This window comes from Silurus meridionalis, chromosome 4 (genome assembly GCF_014805685.1).
Source record: "Silurus meridionalis isolate SWU-2019-XX chromosome 4, ASM1480568v1, whole genome shotgun sequence".
Classification (NCBI taxonomy): domain Eukaryota; kingdom Metazoa; phylum Chordata; class Actinopteri; order Siluriformes; family Siluridae; genus Silurus; species Silurus meridionalis.
In genome coordinates, this window is record NC_060887.1 from 11893471 (window position 1) to 11912038 (window position 18568).

Genomic DNA, 18568 nt, shown 5'->3' on the forward strand with positions numbered 1-18568 from the left:
TATACACTGACTGCACCCCAGGCCTCCTCACCTCACCTACATCAGTACTTGACTTTACTAACACCATTGTGTCTGAATGAACACAAATCTCCACAAGCAGACCTTAAAATCTAGTGGAACGTCTTTCCAGAACTGTGGAGGTTGTCATAACAGGAGTAGGGGAATAAATTTGAAATGAGATGTTTAAAAAGAGCATACAGAGTTCATGGTCAGGTGTCTACAAACTTGTGTCTGTATTGTGTGTGTGTGTGTGTGTGTGTGTGTGTGTGTGTGTGTGTATATATATATATATATCTATATATATATATATATATATATATATATATATATATAGGAAGTCTCTGACTTATTACAAAATTCTTAGCAATACTATAGCATATATCACGGAAAAACTAAAATGTCACGTGGAAATTGTTTTATTTTTTACAATTTTATTGTGTATCGCTATCATCATGGTAAGATCGGAAAATCGTAAGTCAGATTATAGTAACTGCAGCCCCTCCAAGCGTATCACAATGGCAGTAAAGTTTACATGCCCACGAGGCTGTTTGCGTCTCCAACGTGCATTTTAGTAAACCAGGATTTCATACTAATCATCACTGGAATCATCAAGAGCAGTTTTGTGGAGTGTCTAGTGTCACGTGTCTTATTTTTTTACTATCTATGATTATGATTATTATTATTATGTCATTACAAAATACCTATTGCTGATTATTACGAATGACATTCATTTGACCTTACAGAACTGTAATTTGGTCGATAAACGCCTGTAGAATTAGTGAAAACATATCGAGTACACTGCTGCAAAGCATTTATCAAATCAAATCAAATTTTTATTTGTCACATACACATATATACAGAGTACAACATGCAGTGAAATACTTTTTACGACGGTCCGGCATGAGGGAATAGGATGGTGAGAAAAATAAACCAAGAAAAAAAAGAAGGCAGATAAATAAAGAGTATCAAGTATATAAAATATAAAATATATAAAGATATATATAAAAAAACAAGTGTATCTACAAGGACGCTTATGACAGTAAACAGTAAAACAGTAAAATACAAGGTGGTTAATGTAAAAGAGTCCTGAAAGAGTTTTAATATTAAACAATAAAATAATTACAAATACTATGCAATGGCACAGTGATATATTGATATATGAGGTTTCATTTCTTTCTGGAGCCCAAAGTGTACTTTTATATGGCATAATGAAAGGGGGGTCGCGCATGCGCAGTATGCAGGACTGTACACGTATAGGCGCACCCTGGTGATAAGTCGACCTCACTGACAGGATAGGACGTCATGACGCACGGAAGACGCTCGCTGGATTTGACCTCATCTGCAGGAAGTGAAGCGTAGACAGTTCGGGCAACTCCGTAAGAAAAGGGAAAAAAATAGAAAAAAAAAAAAAAAAAAACGAAGGAGCGAAAACTCGCCGAATTTCTTCACTTGAGTGGTTTTCGGACTCCACAAACCGCCCCGAGTGGAGGAAACCCCCGGGAGAGGGGAAGCCAAGTCTTCGCGAGCGGGTAATTTCGGCTTGATTTTTTTTGTTCCCGTTTGAAGCCTGTGTGTGTGTTTTTTTTCGCTCCTCAGTTCGGCCTGCTCCGCCGCCCGGGAGCCGGAAGTCCTGCGTGAAGCCTCGGTTTCGGCGTCGACGTTTTTTTTTTTTTTTTCTCCTCTCTCTCTCTCACTCTCTCTCTCTCTCTCCCTCACTTGTTATTTTTTTCACCGATCCTCGTGTCTGCTCAGTGTGTGTGTTTTTCACTTTATTTTCACGGCCCGACAGCAGGACTGTGTGAATACGTGAACGTTCCATCTCGCACAAGATAATGTTACCGTCTGCTCACTACTTTGTATCAGTCACCGACAAGACTGTGTGTTTTCTTTTCTTTAAAAAATACAGATATAATCGCGTTTTATTTCTGTTCGGTACCGGGCTTTTCCCTCCTTTTCCCCCTTAATAAACCCCGAGAGCACTTCCTGTTGTGTATTAGTAATAAGCAGAGGTGTGTGTGTGTGTGTGTGTGTGTGTGTGTGTGGTGTCTGGGCTTTGATCAGTGTTTTTAAACTGCGTGTCGAGAAGAAAAAGAGCCCGCCAACTAAACACACACATCCGCACAAAGACCCGCTCCGAACCCCCGTATCATCTATTATATGGGCTGGGGGACATTAAGACAGGGGACAGGAGCAGCTCCGAGCCGTGTGCTAACCTTTACTACTGCTTCTCTACTCCGCTTTATCAGAATCATAGCTCGGTGGGCCTCCATTTACTTTCATTTACCTCACATTTACCTCATTTTTACCTCAATTTACCCCACCTTTATCTTTATTTACCCCACATTTACCTTCACATACTTCACCTTTACCTCCATTTACCTCACCTTTACCTTCACATACTTCACATTTACCTTACCTTTACCTCCATTTACCTCACCTGTACCTTCATTTACCTCACCTTTACCTCCATTTACCTCACCTGTACCTTCATTTACCTCACCTTTACCTTCACATACTTCACATTTACCTTCATTTACCTTACCTTTACCTCCATTTACCTCACCTGTACCTTCATTTACCTCACCTTTACCTCCATTTACCTCACCTGTACCTTCATTTACCTCACCTTTACCTTCATTTACCCCACATTTACCTTCACATACTTCACATTTACCTTCACATACTTCACATTTACCTTCATTTATTTCACCTTTACCTTAATTTACCTCACCTTTACCTTCATTTACCTCACCTTTATCCTCACATACTTCACATTTACCTTCACATACTTTACATTTACCTTCATTTACCTCACATTTACCTTCACATACTTCACATTTACCTTCACATACTTCACATTTACCTTCATTTACCTCACCTTTACCTTTATTTACCCCACATTTACCTTCACATACTTCACCTTTACCTTAATTTACCTCACCTTTACCTTAATTTACCTCACCTTTACCTCCATTTACCTCACCTGTACCTTCATTTACCTCACCTTTACCTTCATTTACCCCACATTTACCTTCACATACTTCACATTTACCTTCACATACTTTACATTTACCTTCGTTTACCTCACCTTTATATTCATTTACCCCATTTACCTTCACATACTTCACCTTTACCTTAATTTACCTCACCTTTACCTTAATTTACCTCACCTTTACCTTCATTTACCTCACCTTTACCTTCACATACTTGCATTTACCTTCATTTACCTTACCTGTACCTTCATTAACCTCACCTGTACCTTCATTAACCTCACCTTTACCTCCATTTACCTCACCTGTACCTTCATTTACCTCACCTTTACCTTCATTTACCCCACATTTACCTTCACATACTTCACATTTACCTTCACATACTTCACATTTACCTTCATTTACCTCACATTTACCTTCACATACTTCACATTTACCTTCACATACTTCACATTTACCTTCATTTACCTCACCTTTACCTTCATTTACCCCACATTTACCTTCACATACTTCACCTTTACCTTAATTTACCTCACCTTTACCTCCATTTACCTCACCTGTACCTTCATTTACCTCACCTTTACCTTCATTTACCTCACATTTACCTTCATTTACCCCACATTTACCTTCACATACTTCACATTTACCTTCACATACTTTACATTTACCTTCATTTACCTCACCTTTATCTTCATTTACCTCACATTTACCTTCACATACTTCACCTTTACCTAAATTTACCTCACCTTTACCTTAATTTACCTCACCTTTACCTTCATTTACCTCACATTTACCTTCACATACTTCACATTTACCTTCATTTACCTCACCTTTACCTTAATTTACCCCACATTTACCTTCACATACTTCACATTTACCTTCACATACTTTACATTTACCTTCATTTACCTCACCTTTATCTTCATTTACCTCACATTTACCTTCACATACTTCACCTTTACCTTAATTTACCTCACCTTTACCTTCATTTACCTCACCTTTGCCTTCATTTACCTCACCTTTATCTTCACATACTTCACATTTACCTTCACATACTTTACATTTACCTCACATTTACCTTCACATACCTCACATTTACCTTCATTTACCTTCATTTACCTCACCTTTACCTTCATTTATCTCACCTTTACCTTCATTTACCTCACCTTTACTTCACCTTTACCTTCACTTACCTCACCTTTACCTTCATTTACCTCACCTTTATCTTTATTTACCTCACATTTACCATCACATACTTCACATTGACCTCACCTTTACCTTCATTTACCTACATTTACTTCACCTTTACCTTCACTTACCTCACCTTTACCTACATTTACCTCACCTTTACCTACATTTACCTCACCTTTACCTTCATTTACCTCACCTTTACCTTCATTTACCTCACCTTCATCTTCACCTACTTCAACTTTATCTTCACATACTTTACCTTTATTTACCTCACCTTTACCTTTATTTACTAGGGATGCACCGAATATTCGGCCACCGAAAAAAGTGCATTTTCGGTTTTCGGCCGAAATACTTTGATCACCGAAAAAACACGGCCGAAACAGTTTGTTGTGATGACGCAAACAGAAACCGCGGCCTGCACGTGCATGTCTGAAACAACATGTCTGCGGTGTGGATGTATTTCAGTATATCGGAGAAAGATCCACGGATAGCGATTTGCAAAACATGTAATGCCGAAATTTCAAGAGGGGGTGCAGGAACTTTCCCAGTGATATTGTTGTATTGTATCTTTAAGCAGTTTCACTCTAAATGCACTTTGTTTTTATGAAAGAACATATTTAATTGTACAACCTTTCAGCAGGCCAGAGGACCTGTACATTATTATTTAAAGTACACGAGTGCATTAAAGTTAAACATTTAAGACTAAATTTTAATTTATTTAATCTTGTGCATTGTTGCAATGTGCTATAAATAAATATTTTCATAATTTGTAATTGATTTATTCTTTGAAACTTTGATATTAATTTATGCAATTGAAATGCCTTGATTTTAGTAAGGTTAGTACACAGTCATAGCCATAAATGCAATGGTAATAATAATTTGCATAATTTCTTTCTTTATTTACTTCACCTTAATCTTTGTTTACCTCACCTTTACCTTTATTTACTTCACCTTAATCTTCATTTACCTCACCTTTACCTTTATTTACTTCACCTTAATCTTCATTTACCTCACCTTTACCTTTATTTACTTCACCTTAATCTTCATTTACCTCACCTTTACCTTTATTTACTTCACCTTAATCTTCATTTACCTCACCTTTACCTTTATTTACTTCACCTTTACCTTCACCTACCTCACCTTTACCTTTATTTACTTCAACTTTATCTTCGTTTACCTCACCTTTACCTTCACCTACTTTACCTTTACCTTCATTTACCGCACCTTTATCTTCACCTACTTCACCTTAATCTTCATTTACCTCACCTTTATATTCACCTACTTCACCTTAATCTTCCTTTACCTTTATTTACTTCAACTTTATCTTCGTTTACCTCACCTTTACCTTCACCTCGTTACCTTCATTTACTTCACCTTTACCCTCATTTACCTCACCTTTATCTTCACTTTTACCTTCACCTACCTCACCTTTATCTTCACCTTTACCTTCATTTACCTCACCTTTATCTTCACCTACTTTACCTTCACCTTCACCTACTTCACTTTTACCTTCATTTACCTCACCTTAATTTGCCTCACTTTTACCTTACCTCTACCTTTTTTCCTTTTTGCCTCACCTCTACCCTCTCTTACTTTATTCTTACCTTAATTTACCTCACCTTTACCTTCTCACTGTGCTTTTACTGTTGTTCAACTTTATTTGGACCGCAATTTTACCTCACATTTTAACTGTGCCTGAGGTTTTACTCTTTTACCTCATTTATGCCATTTTACCTCCAGATTAGACCACACATTGACTTAATTCTGTCACTTTTACTACAGTTTTATCTCATCTGTTTTCACCATAACCTTCCTCATGTTTTCCTAATTTTAACATATATTTTAACATATACCTGGTTTCCTCGTTTTTACTTAATTTGTCATTTTAACCATTTTATCTTGTTTACCTCGTGTTTTCTTCATTTTACCTTATTTATTTTACTATTGTGACATGTTTTCTCAATTTATGCATCACATTTACTTTTTGTCACTTTTACCACATTTTTACATCACATTTACCTTGTTTGTACCATAGTTTTCTTGTTTTTGCCTCACATTTTTATTTTATTTTCATTTGCATCACTCATTTGTATCACAGTTTAACCTTACTTTTACTTAGTTTATTCTTGGGTCACCAAGTTTTCCTCATTTTCTTATTTTCTTTTATCTCACCACCAGTTTGACCTTTTTTTACCTCAGATTAAAACATTTTATAGAAACTTTTTATAACACCTTTATCTTAATTTTAGTCTAATTTTGCAGCACATTTACCTAATTTTAACCTCACAATTACCCTGGTTGATGTTACTTTAACCTCACCCTTTATACCTCACATTTACCAAATTATACCTCACTTTTACCAAATTTATATATATATATATATATATATATATATATATATATATATATATATATATATATATATATAAATTATATAATTTTTTTTTTTATATAAAAATATATATTTTTTTATATAATTTTTTTTATATATATTTTTTATATATATATATATATATATATAAATTATTTTTTTTTTTACCTCGACTTTGTCCACTTTTTACTCACTGTTTTTTCCTTTTACCTCAGTGACTACCGGATTTCTTTCCGGAAAATATTATTTAAAAAAAATATTTTGTTTGGTTTTTACTTCCTTTGTTTGTTTCTAGCAGCTTCCATAACTTAAGTTTCACAAAAAAGTAATAATTTTCTTTTCCCCCCCATTCCATTTTATTCAGGAATGATGGAGGATTCCCATTTTAACTCCTACTTCTGGTCTCCAGTGCAAGGACAGGTGAGAAAGCACGTGGCCTTCGTGTCCACCGGCGCACGTGTGTGTATGCACGCATGTATCTTTAAACCATGTGTCTATATTGTTTTGCTTTAATGCTTGGTTGGTGTGTGTGTGTGTGTGTGTGTGTGTGTGTGTGTGTGTGTGTGTGTGTGTGTGTGTGTGTGTGTGTGTGTGTGTGTGTGTGTGTCAGATTGAGAATGCTGTGTTTCTAAACAAGGTGAAAGAGCAGCTGGGCCAGCAGGACAAAAACCCTGCCTATCCGCATGGCTCCTCCCACTACCCCACCACAGCGGTGGTAGCCGTCGCCGGAGCTATGGATGCAGCAGGCGGGGGACGAGCGCTGAAGCAAGAACAGGCGCATCCACCCCATTCCTCACACAGCATCACGGTGGTACCCGTGCCATCCACCGGAATCATGACAGCTGGTACACTACATATGTACAGTGTGTGTTGTCTAAAGAAAGAGTCAGTGACGGGCCGTGCATTTGGTATCAGTGGGGACTTACCCTACTTAATCCACCTCTTAATACCACCACTATCATGTCACAATTATAGAAACTATCGATACAATACAAAAAACGCAATATAACAACGCATGGCATTACAGAGAGAGAGACATTTTGCATATGGAGGGTGAATACCATTTTACTAAAGCAAGCTCCAAACCTCTACACTACAACCGCAACTGTGCACCTACATCATCTGGAGCAGTTCAGAATCAATATTTGTCTAATAACATGACAAAAACATAATGTTAATAAAATACACCCTACTCTCCAGAGATGCAGATTCATCATTTGTACCGCTCCTCAGAGGCTGTAATCCAGTGGTACTATTCGTATTCACTGGTCTGGAAGTGAAGAACAAACCCTTTCCCTGGGCCGAGACAAGCTAGCTAGCTTCGGGGTTGGTCGACCTCATCATGATGTATAGCTTTTCTTTAAATTATATTTTTAAGTATGTCTGAGACCATGCGTAGGCATAAAAAATCCAACTCTGATGAATTAATGTGTGCGCAGATCGCTACACACGTGTTTTGCCAGTTGAACTTGGCTGTAACGGTTTCCCTCTGGCCAACCAATCAGAGGATGGAAAAATGCTGACGCTATTCTGGGCCAGCTAGCTTATGAATATGAAATCTGATTGGTTAAAGAAACAGACCCGTTGCTAATAGAGACTATGGTAAAAAGGCCAGCAGAACTGACTTTGAAGGCCCTGGGCAAATTAGATCCACATACACGTACTGGAAGCAGTGCAGCCAAGAGAAACGCTACGAAATGAAGAGAATAAGAGAAGACTTTGCTGGCCCTGACCACCCGCCACTTGAAAAAGTGTCGAGATAATCTTAATATTTAACATGATAGTATTATGGGGGTCACTTTGGCTCTCACGCTTGGTGGCTCATACTTTGATAAGGGAGGCGTTTTTGTTTCTTTGTTTGTTTTTAACGTTGAGAAAAAAACAACATGGAGGACAATGTCCTGGGGTAGACTTTCTTTGTGTTACTGGATCTATAGAAGTTGATTTACAACATGTTGAATATAGTATTGTAGATAAAATATGAAATGGCCTTTTCTTGGCATGCCACGAACACAAGTTCTTGTGTTCTTACTCGTTTTTTTTTTGGTTTTTTTTTTTCTGCAAAACTACAGTGAAGGAAAAACGGCATTCTTATCAAGAGATTTAAACTGACCACAGTCTTCTTTACTGATTATAGGAATAATTCTGATACTACCGACTGTACAAAGTGGTATAAGTGTAATGATGGTGACTGTGTGCGCGCATGTGTTTGTTACTTTAAATTTTGCTTCAGCCAGCACTTCCTTTTTTGAGGAAGTTGGAGGTTTAAAGAGAAAAAAAAACGTTTTCCATGTACATTTGGCCCAAATATACTTAGCTTTTTTTCGTGTGTGTGTGTGTGTGTGTGTGTGTGTGTGTGCAAAGCAAGCCAAAACTACAGCGACTTCCTCTTTCACGGCTGCGTTTATTACGCTTTGTTTCTTTTTCGCTGATTGACATATCTGCCTACTAAATACCTTTTTAAACCCCCAGCAAAGTGCAAGTCCTCCTTGTATATCACAACTGCATGCCAGATAGTAATACTTGTAGTTTCCTTTAGTTCTTTTATCATTCCAACCATAATAGACTGCATAAATAGAAAGCAGTTTTGCATTGCATTTATGTCAAAGGATGTCAGGCAGAATAATTTGCCCAAATATGCACAATACGTTCCCAGTATTCTACTCTTCCATTGTAATGTAATATTTGCTCCAACTGAGTATTTGTGTCCTAGCCGACACGTTTTTATACGTCTTCAATTAGCAGAACTAGTCTTCGTGCTCTTTGATTGCCATTTACGTGGTTAAATCTAATAAGCCGCTGTGACCCAGTCCGACAGGAAGTTATGACGCACGTTGACGCTGCAGAGGTTTTCACGTAGGCCTGTCAGTCGCTGAAGCGTTTTCAGTTTTACGCCTTCTCTTGAAACAGCATTGTGTTTTAGAGGGGCATATACACACAGCTCTGGAGATGTGACTCATTTCTGGGTTGGAAAACTCACAAAGAAATGAGTGAGACCCCTTGCAAGTTAGCATAGAAATACACTATGGACAAAAATATTGGGACATCTGATTTTTCCAGCCATATGTGGTTCGTAAAAACAAAGTTGTGGCCACACAATTTTCTAGAATGTTTTTGGATGCGATAGCATTACGTTTTTCCATGAACTTTGAGACCCAAACCTGTTCCTGGCACGACAATGCAGCTGTGCACAAAGCCAGATAAATAAACATATGGGTTAGAGTGGGAGATCTACTGCTCTGTATAAAAGATCTAATTGTTTTGAATAAGAGTGTGTGCGCCAAATCCTTCTCTCATTTTTTTCCCTTTACTTTTTCTCACTTGGTTCAGCGGGATTAGTCACTCTGGTGTCTCCGGTGTCCTCCGCTCCATCTCTAATCCCTGGGCATCCAACAACTACTATGATCACGGTACACACAGGTAAGTACACAAACCGTCCTGTTTTCCACAGAAAATAAAGCTAATAATATGAAAGGCACAAAAACTAATTCAAATTAATACCTTTTTTTTCAGATAAGAAAGAGGACGGCATGTCCTGCTCCCCCGTTGTCATCCCGTTACCATCGAAGCGAGGGAGGAAGAAGAAATCCACACATCCGTTAGTGGGCTCCCCGACAGGAAATGAGTCGCTGATGCTCAGTCACCTGGCTGGACAGGTATATTTCTTTTAAACGCAGGAGTGCTCCGAAGTAAGGAATAAAACCCTGAGTGTGTTGTTATCAAACACAGCATGGGGTGATGGTTCTTACATCAAGAAAAGAATGCCTTCATATTTTTATTTATTTATTTATCGAGGCAATTAATCCGCTACGAATAATCAATTTCAGCCCTAATAAATAAATATACGCGACATCGTTTGTTGCATTATATTAAAAGTTGAAGTTACCAGTATCATTCAGAGGAACAAATCAGATTGGCAAGTTCTTCAGAAGAAAAAAAAAAAAAAAGAGTAGTAGTGCATGTGGCCCAAAACCAGTAAGTCAGATCGAGTAATCGAAACAAAACATGGTGTCAGTTATTGAGACTTGTACCTTTTTCTTTTTTTGTGTCATCACATTGCACCCTAACATCTGGAGCAGTAAGTGTAGTAACCACCACACTGTTTCTAGATGTTTCTGTTGTGTGTATACTGGAATACAAAAACAGTGGTGGTTCTACATAAATAACAAGCACATGTACATGATGCCAACCTGAGACTGTTGCTGGTCATGTTTTCAGACAATTGTGAATTAATGGCACATACAAAATATGCCATATATATTATATATATATATATATATAACAGGAAATGTCCTGTTTGGACCAAATTTAGCTTTAGCTCTACTCTTCGATTCTCTTAGATGAGAGGAGGAGCAGACCCTTCGTCATTAGCAGAAGAGTCACTGATTATTAAACATTGCAGGATATAATGTCAGTCACGCACTCACCAACTCCAGGGGGCACAAGAGTATGGTCGGAATGCGCACTACTCAAAAGCGGCTTACACGCTTCGCAGATAAAAAAAAATCCCTTACTGCTATAGTGAATGTTTGTCAGTGCACCTTTTGGTGCCGTTACTATTTATTAGTGAGATTGAGGGGTTGAAGCAGGTAAAATTTTCTACGAATGTGTGTCCACCAGGAACCAGGAAATGAACGCTCTGCTCTCAAGACAAAATATTCCTCCAAGTATCTTGCAGTAACAGTTTCTACCAGAGGGGGTGGGATTTCTTAACCTTAGATATGGTGTTTTAAAAAGCCATTATTTGTTGTATATACATACAGAACTGTAAAAAAGTTTTTTCATATATTTTTAGGAGGTTCGGGTCAGAGCACAGAGTCAGCCATTGTATAACCGAGATTAATACTTGCTCAAGGACTTAATTCCAATTTGTTGTTCAGTTCCAATTTGTTGTTTAGTAACCCGGAGCTTTGACTTTTTCATTATAATTTACAGCTAAGTTTTATACCCTGTACTGACTCATCTAGTGTCTATATGACCGTGCAGTTTGGTTGTGTATGTTGATTCATTTCCTTCTGAAACAGGAAGTCAGTCTGATGTAACGCGGAACTGATCAAGCAGGCAGTTGTGCATGTTGGCGAAATAAAAGAAGCTCAGACTGTGTACAAAGCAGCTTGATCAAACGGCCCGAAAGAAGCGGCCTTATAACCACAGTATTATTATTCCCCCTGTCTATTAGACGGCTCAAGAGATCATTTAATTGAACAATCATTATCTCATTATCTCATGTCCAACAGATATAAAACAGGGTCTGAAACATGACTTGATTTCAGGGGTATTTTTAAGTGCAGGTTACTTCAGTCCAGCTCATCTCCCGCTGGCATAATGCATGTTACAGAAAGATGATTGGGAGAAACATCATGTCGATACAATAAGTCGAGCAATAAGTCCTGTAATGTATTAGCCTGCATTGCCTGTGACTTCTTTGTGAGCTGTCATACAACCATGTTATTGGTCATTGAAAAAATGTACACTACTATTTTCATTTGTGTTGAGTCAGGATGTTTTTTTTTTTTGGTTTTTTTTTTTTTTTTACTTCAGCATCACCCTGCCGACCCCTACGACCTCTCTGCTGACGAAGGACCTGCTGGAAAGGAGGGAGCAAAGACGTACAGGTACAACGTCTCGGACGTCAGCATGCGTATTGTGTGTGCGCGTGTGTTCTCTGAAAGCTTCTAGCGAAAGGCAGGACTGAACTAGAGCTATTTAGTGCATTGTCCACTTGCACTGCAGCAATGCATGGCCCCTAGCAAACACGCACGCACGCACACACACAACCACTCGAACGCACGCGCTAGTGCTTCTTAGGCTGCGTGTTGAATTTGTGTGTGTCGCAGTCTGTATGCGTCTTGGCTTTACGTAGCGTACGTAGTGTTTTTACTAAGTGTGTGTCGTTGGCTGCATGTGCCAGCATGGCTTTGCCAGTTCCAAACACACACACACTCGCACCAACCACACACTTCGCCACACAACAGCACATCTTTCCTCCACTCACTCGGTCACATCTCTTCCTTTCATCAGTCTGCGCTTGTATGTCTTGCCTTTCCTTCTCATCTTTCTGATTTGTCGGCAGAGTCTACAGTTTCCCCCTGTTGTTTTTCTTTACTGATCTCATCCCCCCCCCCCTCTCTCTCTCTCTTTCTGTCCCTTTACCTTTATCCCTTCACTCCACTCTTTTTACATTTCGTCCTCCATTCATTCCTTCCTTCACTTTTGAACTCACCCATGACCCCCATATCAACCTTCCCCAACCTGCACTCTCTTCACCACTCTTCTTGCTCCTGTGTTTCCTCTTCGACTCATCTCTCTCTCCTCTTTTCCCATTCTTCTATTTCCTTCCCGTGTGTGTGTGTGTGTGTGTGTGTGTGTGTGTGTGTGTGTGTGTGTGTGCGTGTCTGTAGGTGCCGGATGTGCGGCCTGACGTTCTGCAATAAGTCAGACATGCAGCTGCATTCCAAGTCGCACACGGAGGTGAAGGCGCACCAGTGCCCACACTGCTCCAAATCCTTCGCTAACTCCAGCTACCTGGCGCAGCACATCCGCATCCACAGCGGCGCTAAGCCCTACATCTGCTCCTACTGCCAGAAGGCATTCAGGCAGCTCAGTCACTTACAGCAGCACACACGGTACTGGAGGATGCACCGAGCGCCAGGATGTGGAGTGTGTTTGTTTGTGTGTGTGTGTGTGTGTGTGTGTGTGTGTGTGTGTGTGTGTGTGTGTGTGTGGGTGAGAGAGATCTTGAGATAAAGATTGGTAAACATGATGGGTGTTGGCACAACATCAAGCCCTTGCTGGGGTTGTGTCCAGGAAACCAATGGAAAGTGTATGATTTAATAACCATGATTATGTAATCCAGGGTTGAGTCTATATAAGTGATCAACATGAAAAATATTACCTCTGGAGATGAAGAACATTATTTCAGAGCCCACATTACATACATATAACCGTAAGTCGTTCACTGGACACGCTAATAGGAGAACATGTACGCCTACCGCTTCATGCATCTCAATCGTACGGCGGCGGCACCATGCATACGCGTTCTACAAATGAACGCGTTCTGATCCGTGAGCTTCAGTTAACGTTCACAACGTCATTAGAGTTTGTGCACGAGTGACTGTCGTCCAGAAATCTAGGTTCAAACGAATCCATTGAGAGAGAGTTCTGCCTTGACAAAAATACCATAACCGAAGCTCTCGATCTGCATCTGAATGATTTCATGCGTTACGTGGCTGTTTGCATGAATGCGCATGGGTACGGGTGTTCCTATTAAAGAGGCCAGCAAGATTACGAGTCATACATTTCTTTTCATTGCTTTATTACGTGTGTAGCTGCTCCAAGCACGAATTCTCAGGTTTCTTCCTCAACCTAATAACGCATGTAGAATTGACTGCGATGTTGTAGTGACAACGTGGCATCCATCCCATATTTTTATTTTATTTTGTATTTTATTTTTTTATTTTTATTTTTTTTCCCCTCCCGAGTTCTTCGTTTTCGAACCAGCAGTGTTTTGGCTCATTTGCAGTGGAAGATATGAAGTGCTTCGAGATTAAGCACCAGGATTAGTTCTTTATTGGCAGAGAAAAGGCTCATGTGAAAGGGCATGATATGACAAGTCCAACAGCGCTGGCAACGAATTTGAGTACTTTTTATTTCCGTAGCAACATCCTCTAGACATGAAGGGAAACACGTAGAACCCACTGCAGCGCTGTCCTAGACTTTGTCCTAGTCATAATACATGTCTCTATAGTTAGGAAGTAGATTGAGTCCAGTGAGAGAGAGAGGTTTCATCAAATTTACGCAAAGAGGCGGGGAAAAAAACCCTGAACTTTTTTTTTTTTTTTTTTTTTTTATGCTTTTAAAATATTTAAAAAATGCCTCATTTGGAATCGGTCTGTTTCTGAATGAGTGATTCAAAGAGCCAGTTATGTGTCTTGTCTCTGTTTGAACGTTTCTCGCTTCCTAACACTTCTGCGCTGTTCTATTTCTGAATCCTTTGTTTCCTTCCTGTCACACCTTCCATTACTATTCAAACCTGTCTCTTTTTTTTTTCCCCGTCTTCGCTTGTAGACGTCTCGCTCTGACTCTCAATCACCACACTCACACACAAACACGTTCAAACCGAGCAGGAGCGCTGTAATGGAGGTCACAGAAAGGTCCCGTGCCATGCTGAACTCTACAGCACGATTAAAGGCAGTGGGTAACTTTGGGGAAACTTTATATCGAGGGTGGACTCTGTAGATGTGGCCTTTCAGTCACCTAGAACAAACATTTCCATCGGTCGCCCAACCACCAGGCTTTTACGAGAACATTCAAATGTTATTAAATCATGACCCCAATATGGGAAGGGTTTATTTTAACTGTACGATGCACTGAATTTATGATGTATTAAATTGTTTATTAGTATCGAAATAGCTTGGTGGTATTTAGCAGACTGCTGTGATTGTTGCTAAAAATATAGTGTTGTGTACCTGCGGTCTGGGCGAGTTAATTAGAACCGCATCATCTATGGAGGAGTGTGAATAATAGAGAGAATAGAACGAGATGACTCAGGTTCTGCATGACGCCAGTGTCGGAAGGGTACTGCATTGCATTTACAGATATTCATATATGGTCATTTTTTATTTCTTTCTTTTTTTTTTATTACAGCGCAACTGAAACTGGACTCGCTCACCTTCTTTTTCTCTTCTTCCGTCCAGAAACCACACCGAGTCCAAGCCCCACAAGTGTCCGCACTGCACGAAGTCGTTTGCCAACACCAGTTATTTGGCCCAGCACGTGCGGATTCACACCGGAGTGAAACCCTACACCTGCTCCTATTGCCAGAAGACCTTCAGGCAACTCAGCCACCTACAGCAGCATCACAGGTAGCCTTACCTCGTCATCTTCCCAATCCCAACATCTCTGTTTACACTCTCTAAAGAAAGCCTATCTAACGTGAACCTGCGCTTTCTTCTTCAGAATCCATACGGGAGATCGGCCGTATAAGTGTTCCCATCCAGGCTGTGAGAAGGCCTTCACTCAGCTATCAAATCTTCAGGTATAGAGAAACCCCTTCTTAAACCCATTTTAAAGTCCACATTTCAATTTTAGTCCCCTTTTCGCTGTTTATAACCTCAACTCTTTTGGAAAGATGTTCCATTAGATTTAGGTGTGCGCTTGTGGAGGCAGGTACTGATATAGGTACGGTGAGAAGGCCTGGGGTGCAGTCAGTGTTTCAATTCATCCCTAATGGTGTTTAGTAGGGTTGAGCTCTGTATGTCTTTCACTCCAAACCATAGAAACTACACTATATTTCCAAAAGTATTGGGTCACCTGACCTTTCCTGCTGTATGTGGTTCTTTTCCAAACTGTTACCACAAAGCTGAAGGCACTCAATTGTACAGGACGTCTTTAGATGCGCTCTAATAAAATATTACATTCAATTGAACTTGGAAACCCAAAACCTGTTCCAGCATGGCAATGCCCCTGTGCACAAAGTGAGCTCCTTGAGGATCTGGTTTACATGCTATGGAGAGGAAGCTCTTGAGTGGTCTGCTATAGAGCTCTGATCTCATCCCTACTGAACACCTTTGGGATGAATTGGAACGCTGACTGCACCCCAGGTCTCCTCACCTACATCAGTACCTGCCTTTCATAATACACTTGTGGCTGATGAACACAAATATCAATAAGCACAATCCAAAATCTAGTGGAACATCTTCCCAGAAGAGTGGAGGGAATTATAAGAGCAAATTGGGACTAAATGTGGAATGAAATGCTCAAAAATCACACACCAAACTTATAACCAGATGACCCAATACTTTTGTCAATGTAGTGTACTTTTCTATTACCAGTTCCAGGTGGATTTATCTAAGACTACTTTTGTTCAATTTTCTACTTTACTTAAAAGGGGTGCTTTTCCATAGTGAAGGTGAAGATCGATATTGAATATACTGAACTGAAATAATCATGTTTAATGAATGCACATCCTACACAGAATGCAGATGGTAAACCACAAATCAACAAAAAGAAAGCAGTTTAAACGCGATCCGGCATATAATTGATCAGTATATACGCACACGTCGTCTGAGGTTTAGTAAGTGTTTAGTAAGGTTTAGTAAGTGTTTAACTGGTGTAAATATTGTTTAACTGGTGTAAAAACTCCCTGTTCGTGGTACCCATTGTGTGTTTAAAACACTAAAACACTACATTAATATTAATGTAATACTACAAATGTTCGTTTCTGGCTTGTTGAAAGAACAATAAAGTTGTAAAGCATCACTTCAAATATTGTTCACAGTCTCACCGTCGCCAACACAACAAAGACAAGCCATTCAAGTGCCACCACTGTAACCGTGGTTACACGGACTCGGCGAGCCTCGAGGTTCATCTGTCAACCCATACAGTGAAGCATGCGAAGCTGTACTCCTGCGGCCTATGCAATCGCACCTACACTTCGGTACGCCACTAACTGCAACTGAAAGCGTCTTTATTTACATCTGTTGATACATAAATATGGATATAAGCTCTTCTCTGTAACGATCGTTGTGCTTGTCTGATTCGCTCATAGGAAACGTACCTGATCAAGCATATGCGGAAACACTCTCCGGACCTGGTACCAACTCCACCATCTGCAGCTCAGCAGAGCCACAGCCCCGCTCATGGAGGAGCAGGAGGAAGTGCAGACGGAGCTGCAGCAAGTCGTGGTGAGAGGACCAACCCTTACTCGCAGCCAGACGGAGTGCCATGTGTATTTGACCTGCAGCAGTACAAACCAGTGTCGGCGCCAGACGTTTCCTACAAAACGGTCAGCGTGTCTGATCTGTCTTCTCACAAAGACCTGTGCATCACAGTGGAGGCCTCAGCCATACAAGTGGAACACCTCAGTTCATGAGTCAGGAGAGGCCTATGGGAAGAAAAGAGTGAACACAGACTATAAACAGAGGTGGTGCAGCGAAAACAAAGGAACAATGACGTGAACTTAAGTGACCTCTCCAGGTACGAGAGGCCTATCTAAAGTAGGAATGAGAAGAGGGGAAAAAAAAAAAAAAAAAAGGAAACGCAAGGACGATTCAATTAAATATATGCTGATGGAAAGGAATTTCCTACTAGGCCTACTCATGTTTGTCGAAACCAGTACAGTCAAAGAGGAGATAAAATATAGGGGGGGGAGCCTCTTTTTTTCTGTTTTTTTTTTTTTGTTTCTTTGTTTGTTTTTTCACTTTCTTGGTTCTTCACAGATATCCTGCTCTTCCTGATTCCCATCTATGGCTAGACCTATTGAAAGCTTTTTATTTAATACAAGTGGTTGTCATTTGTAGATATTTCTATCTACTCGTACACTACGAACTTTACACTCTGTTAAACGGACAGTATACGAACATCTCCGATATGTTGCGCAATATGCATGCGATCTTTTTGCCCTTACATTTTCAAAAGGGAAAAAAACAAAACAAAAAAAAGCAGTTTTCAATTAGGTTGGGGGAAAAACAATGTATATCTTGAATATCTAGTATATTGTGTGTATGTGTGCAAGTTAAAGGATGCTTTAAAGTAGTGGTTTAAAAAAACATAAAATAAAAAAAATTTAATAAAAAAAAAGCAGGAAAAAAAAAAAGAGGAACTTGAGAGGAACTCTGCACCAGCCAGTCACAAACTCTCCGAGTCCTGGCATGATGAACTTTTTAATAATAATCCTCTTCACTCTTCATTTGTGTGGATGATGTAATACGCTCACTCTTGTTAGTCTACCGCTACTTCATCTTAGTATTAACTCTTGTAATCGACCCTACGCCCTATCATAGTCATTAATACGATCAGAGTAGAATGAATTATCCTTTGAAAAAAAAAACAATAATAAAATGTAAACCGTGTCAAACGTGTTGTTTCATTGCACTGATTTTCAGAAATTGTGGATAAACATTGTTTCGAGACGTTCACCCGTCTGGGTGATCATGATGTATATGAATTGAGCAAGAAATGAGGACTGTTGCCTTTTGTTTTACAGCAATTATTTAAATGATGCCTAAATAAACAG

General features: G+C 39.5%; 1 protein-coding gene across 2 annotated transcripts; it reads left to right on the forward strand.

The window, feature by feature from the left end:
- The first annotated feature begins 1027 nt into the window (after positions 1–1027).
- On the forward strand, positions 1028–18404 carry znf384b (zinc finger protein 384 b). Of its 2 annotated transcripts, XM_046846789.1 has the most exons (11): positions 1028–1529; positions 6917–6972; positions 7163–7397; positions 9883–9972; positions 10066–10208; positions 12094–12167; positions 12954–13178; positions 15249–15416; positions 15511–15589; positions 16832–16990; positions 17102–18404. In XM_046846789.1, the coding sequence occupies exons 2-11, from the start codon at positions 6919–6921 to the stop codon at positions 17423–17425; spliced, it is 1551 nt and encodes a 516-aa protein (XP_046702745.1). In that variant the 5' UTR covers positions 1028–1529; positions 6917–6918; the 3' UTR covers positions 17426–18404. The 2 variants fall into 2 exon arrangements, with proteins under 2 accessions (XP_046702745.1, XP_046702746.1); XM_046846790.1 differs by lacking the exon at positions 12954–13178 and having other exon boundaries at positions 1030–1529.
- The last annotated feature ends 164 nt before the right edge of the window (positions 18405–18568 follow it).

Excerpts from the sequence above, each read along its gene's own strand:
- znf384b (XM_046846789.1), top strand. The coding sequence starts at position 6,919 with ATGATGGAGGATTCCCATTTTAACTCCTACTTCTGGTCTCCAGTGCAA. Across the intron at positions 10,209-12,093 it reads TCAGTCACCTGGCTGGACAG|CATCACCCTGCCGACCCCTA; the intron begins GTATATTTCTTT and ends TTTTTACTTCAG. Across the intron at positions 15,590-16,831 it reads CTCAGCTATCAAATCTTCAG|TCTCACCGTCGCCAACACAA; the intron begins GTATAGAGAAAC and ends TATTGTTCACAG.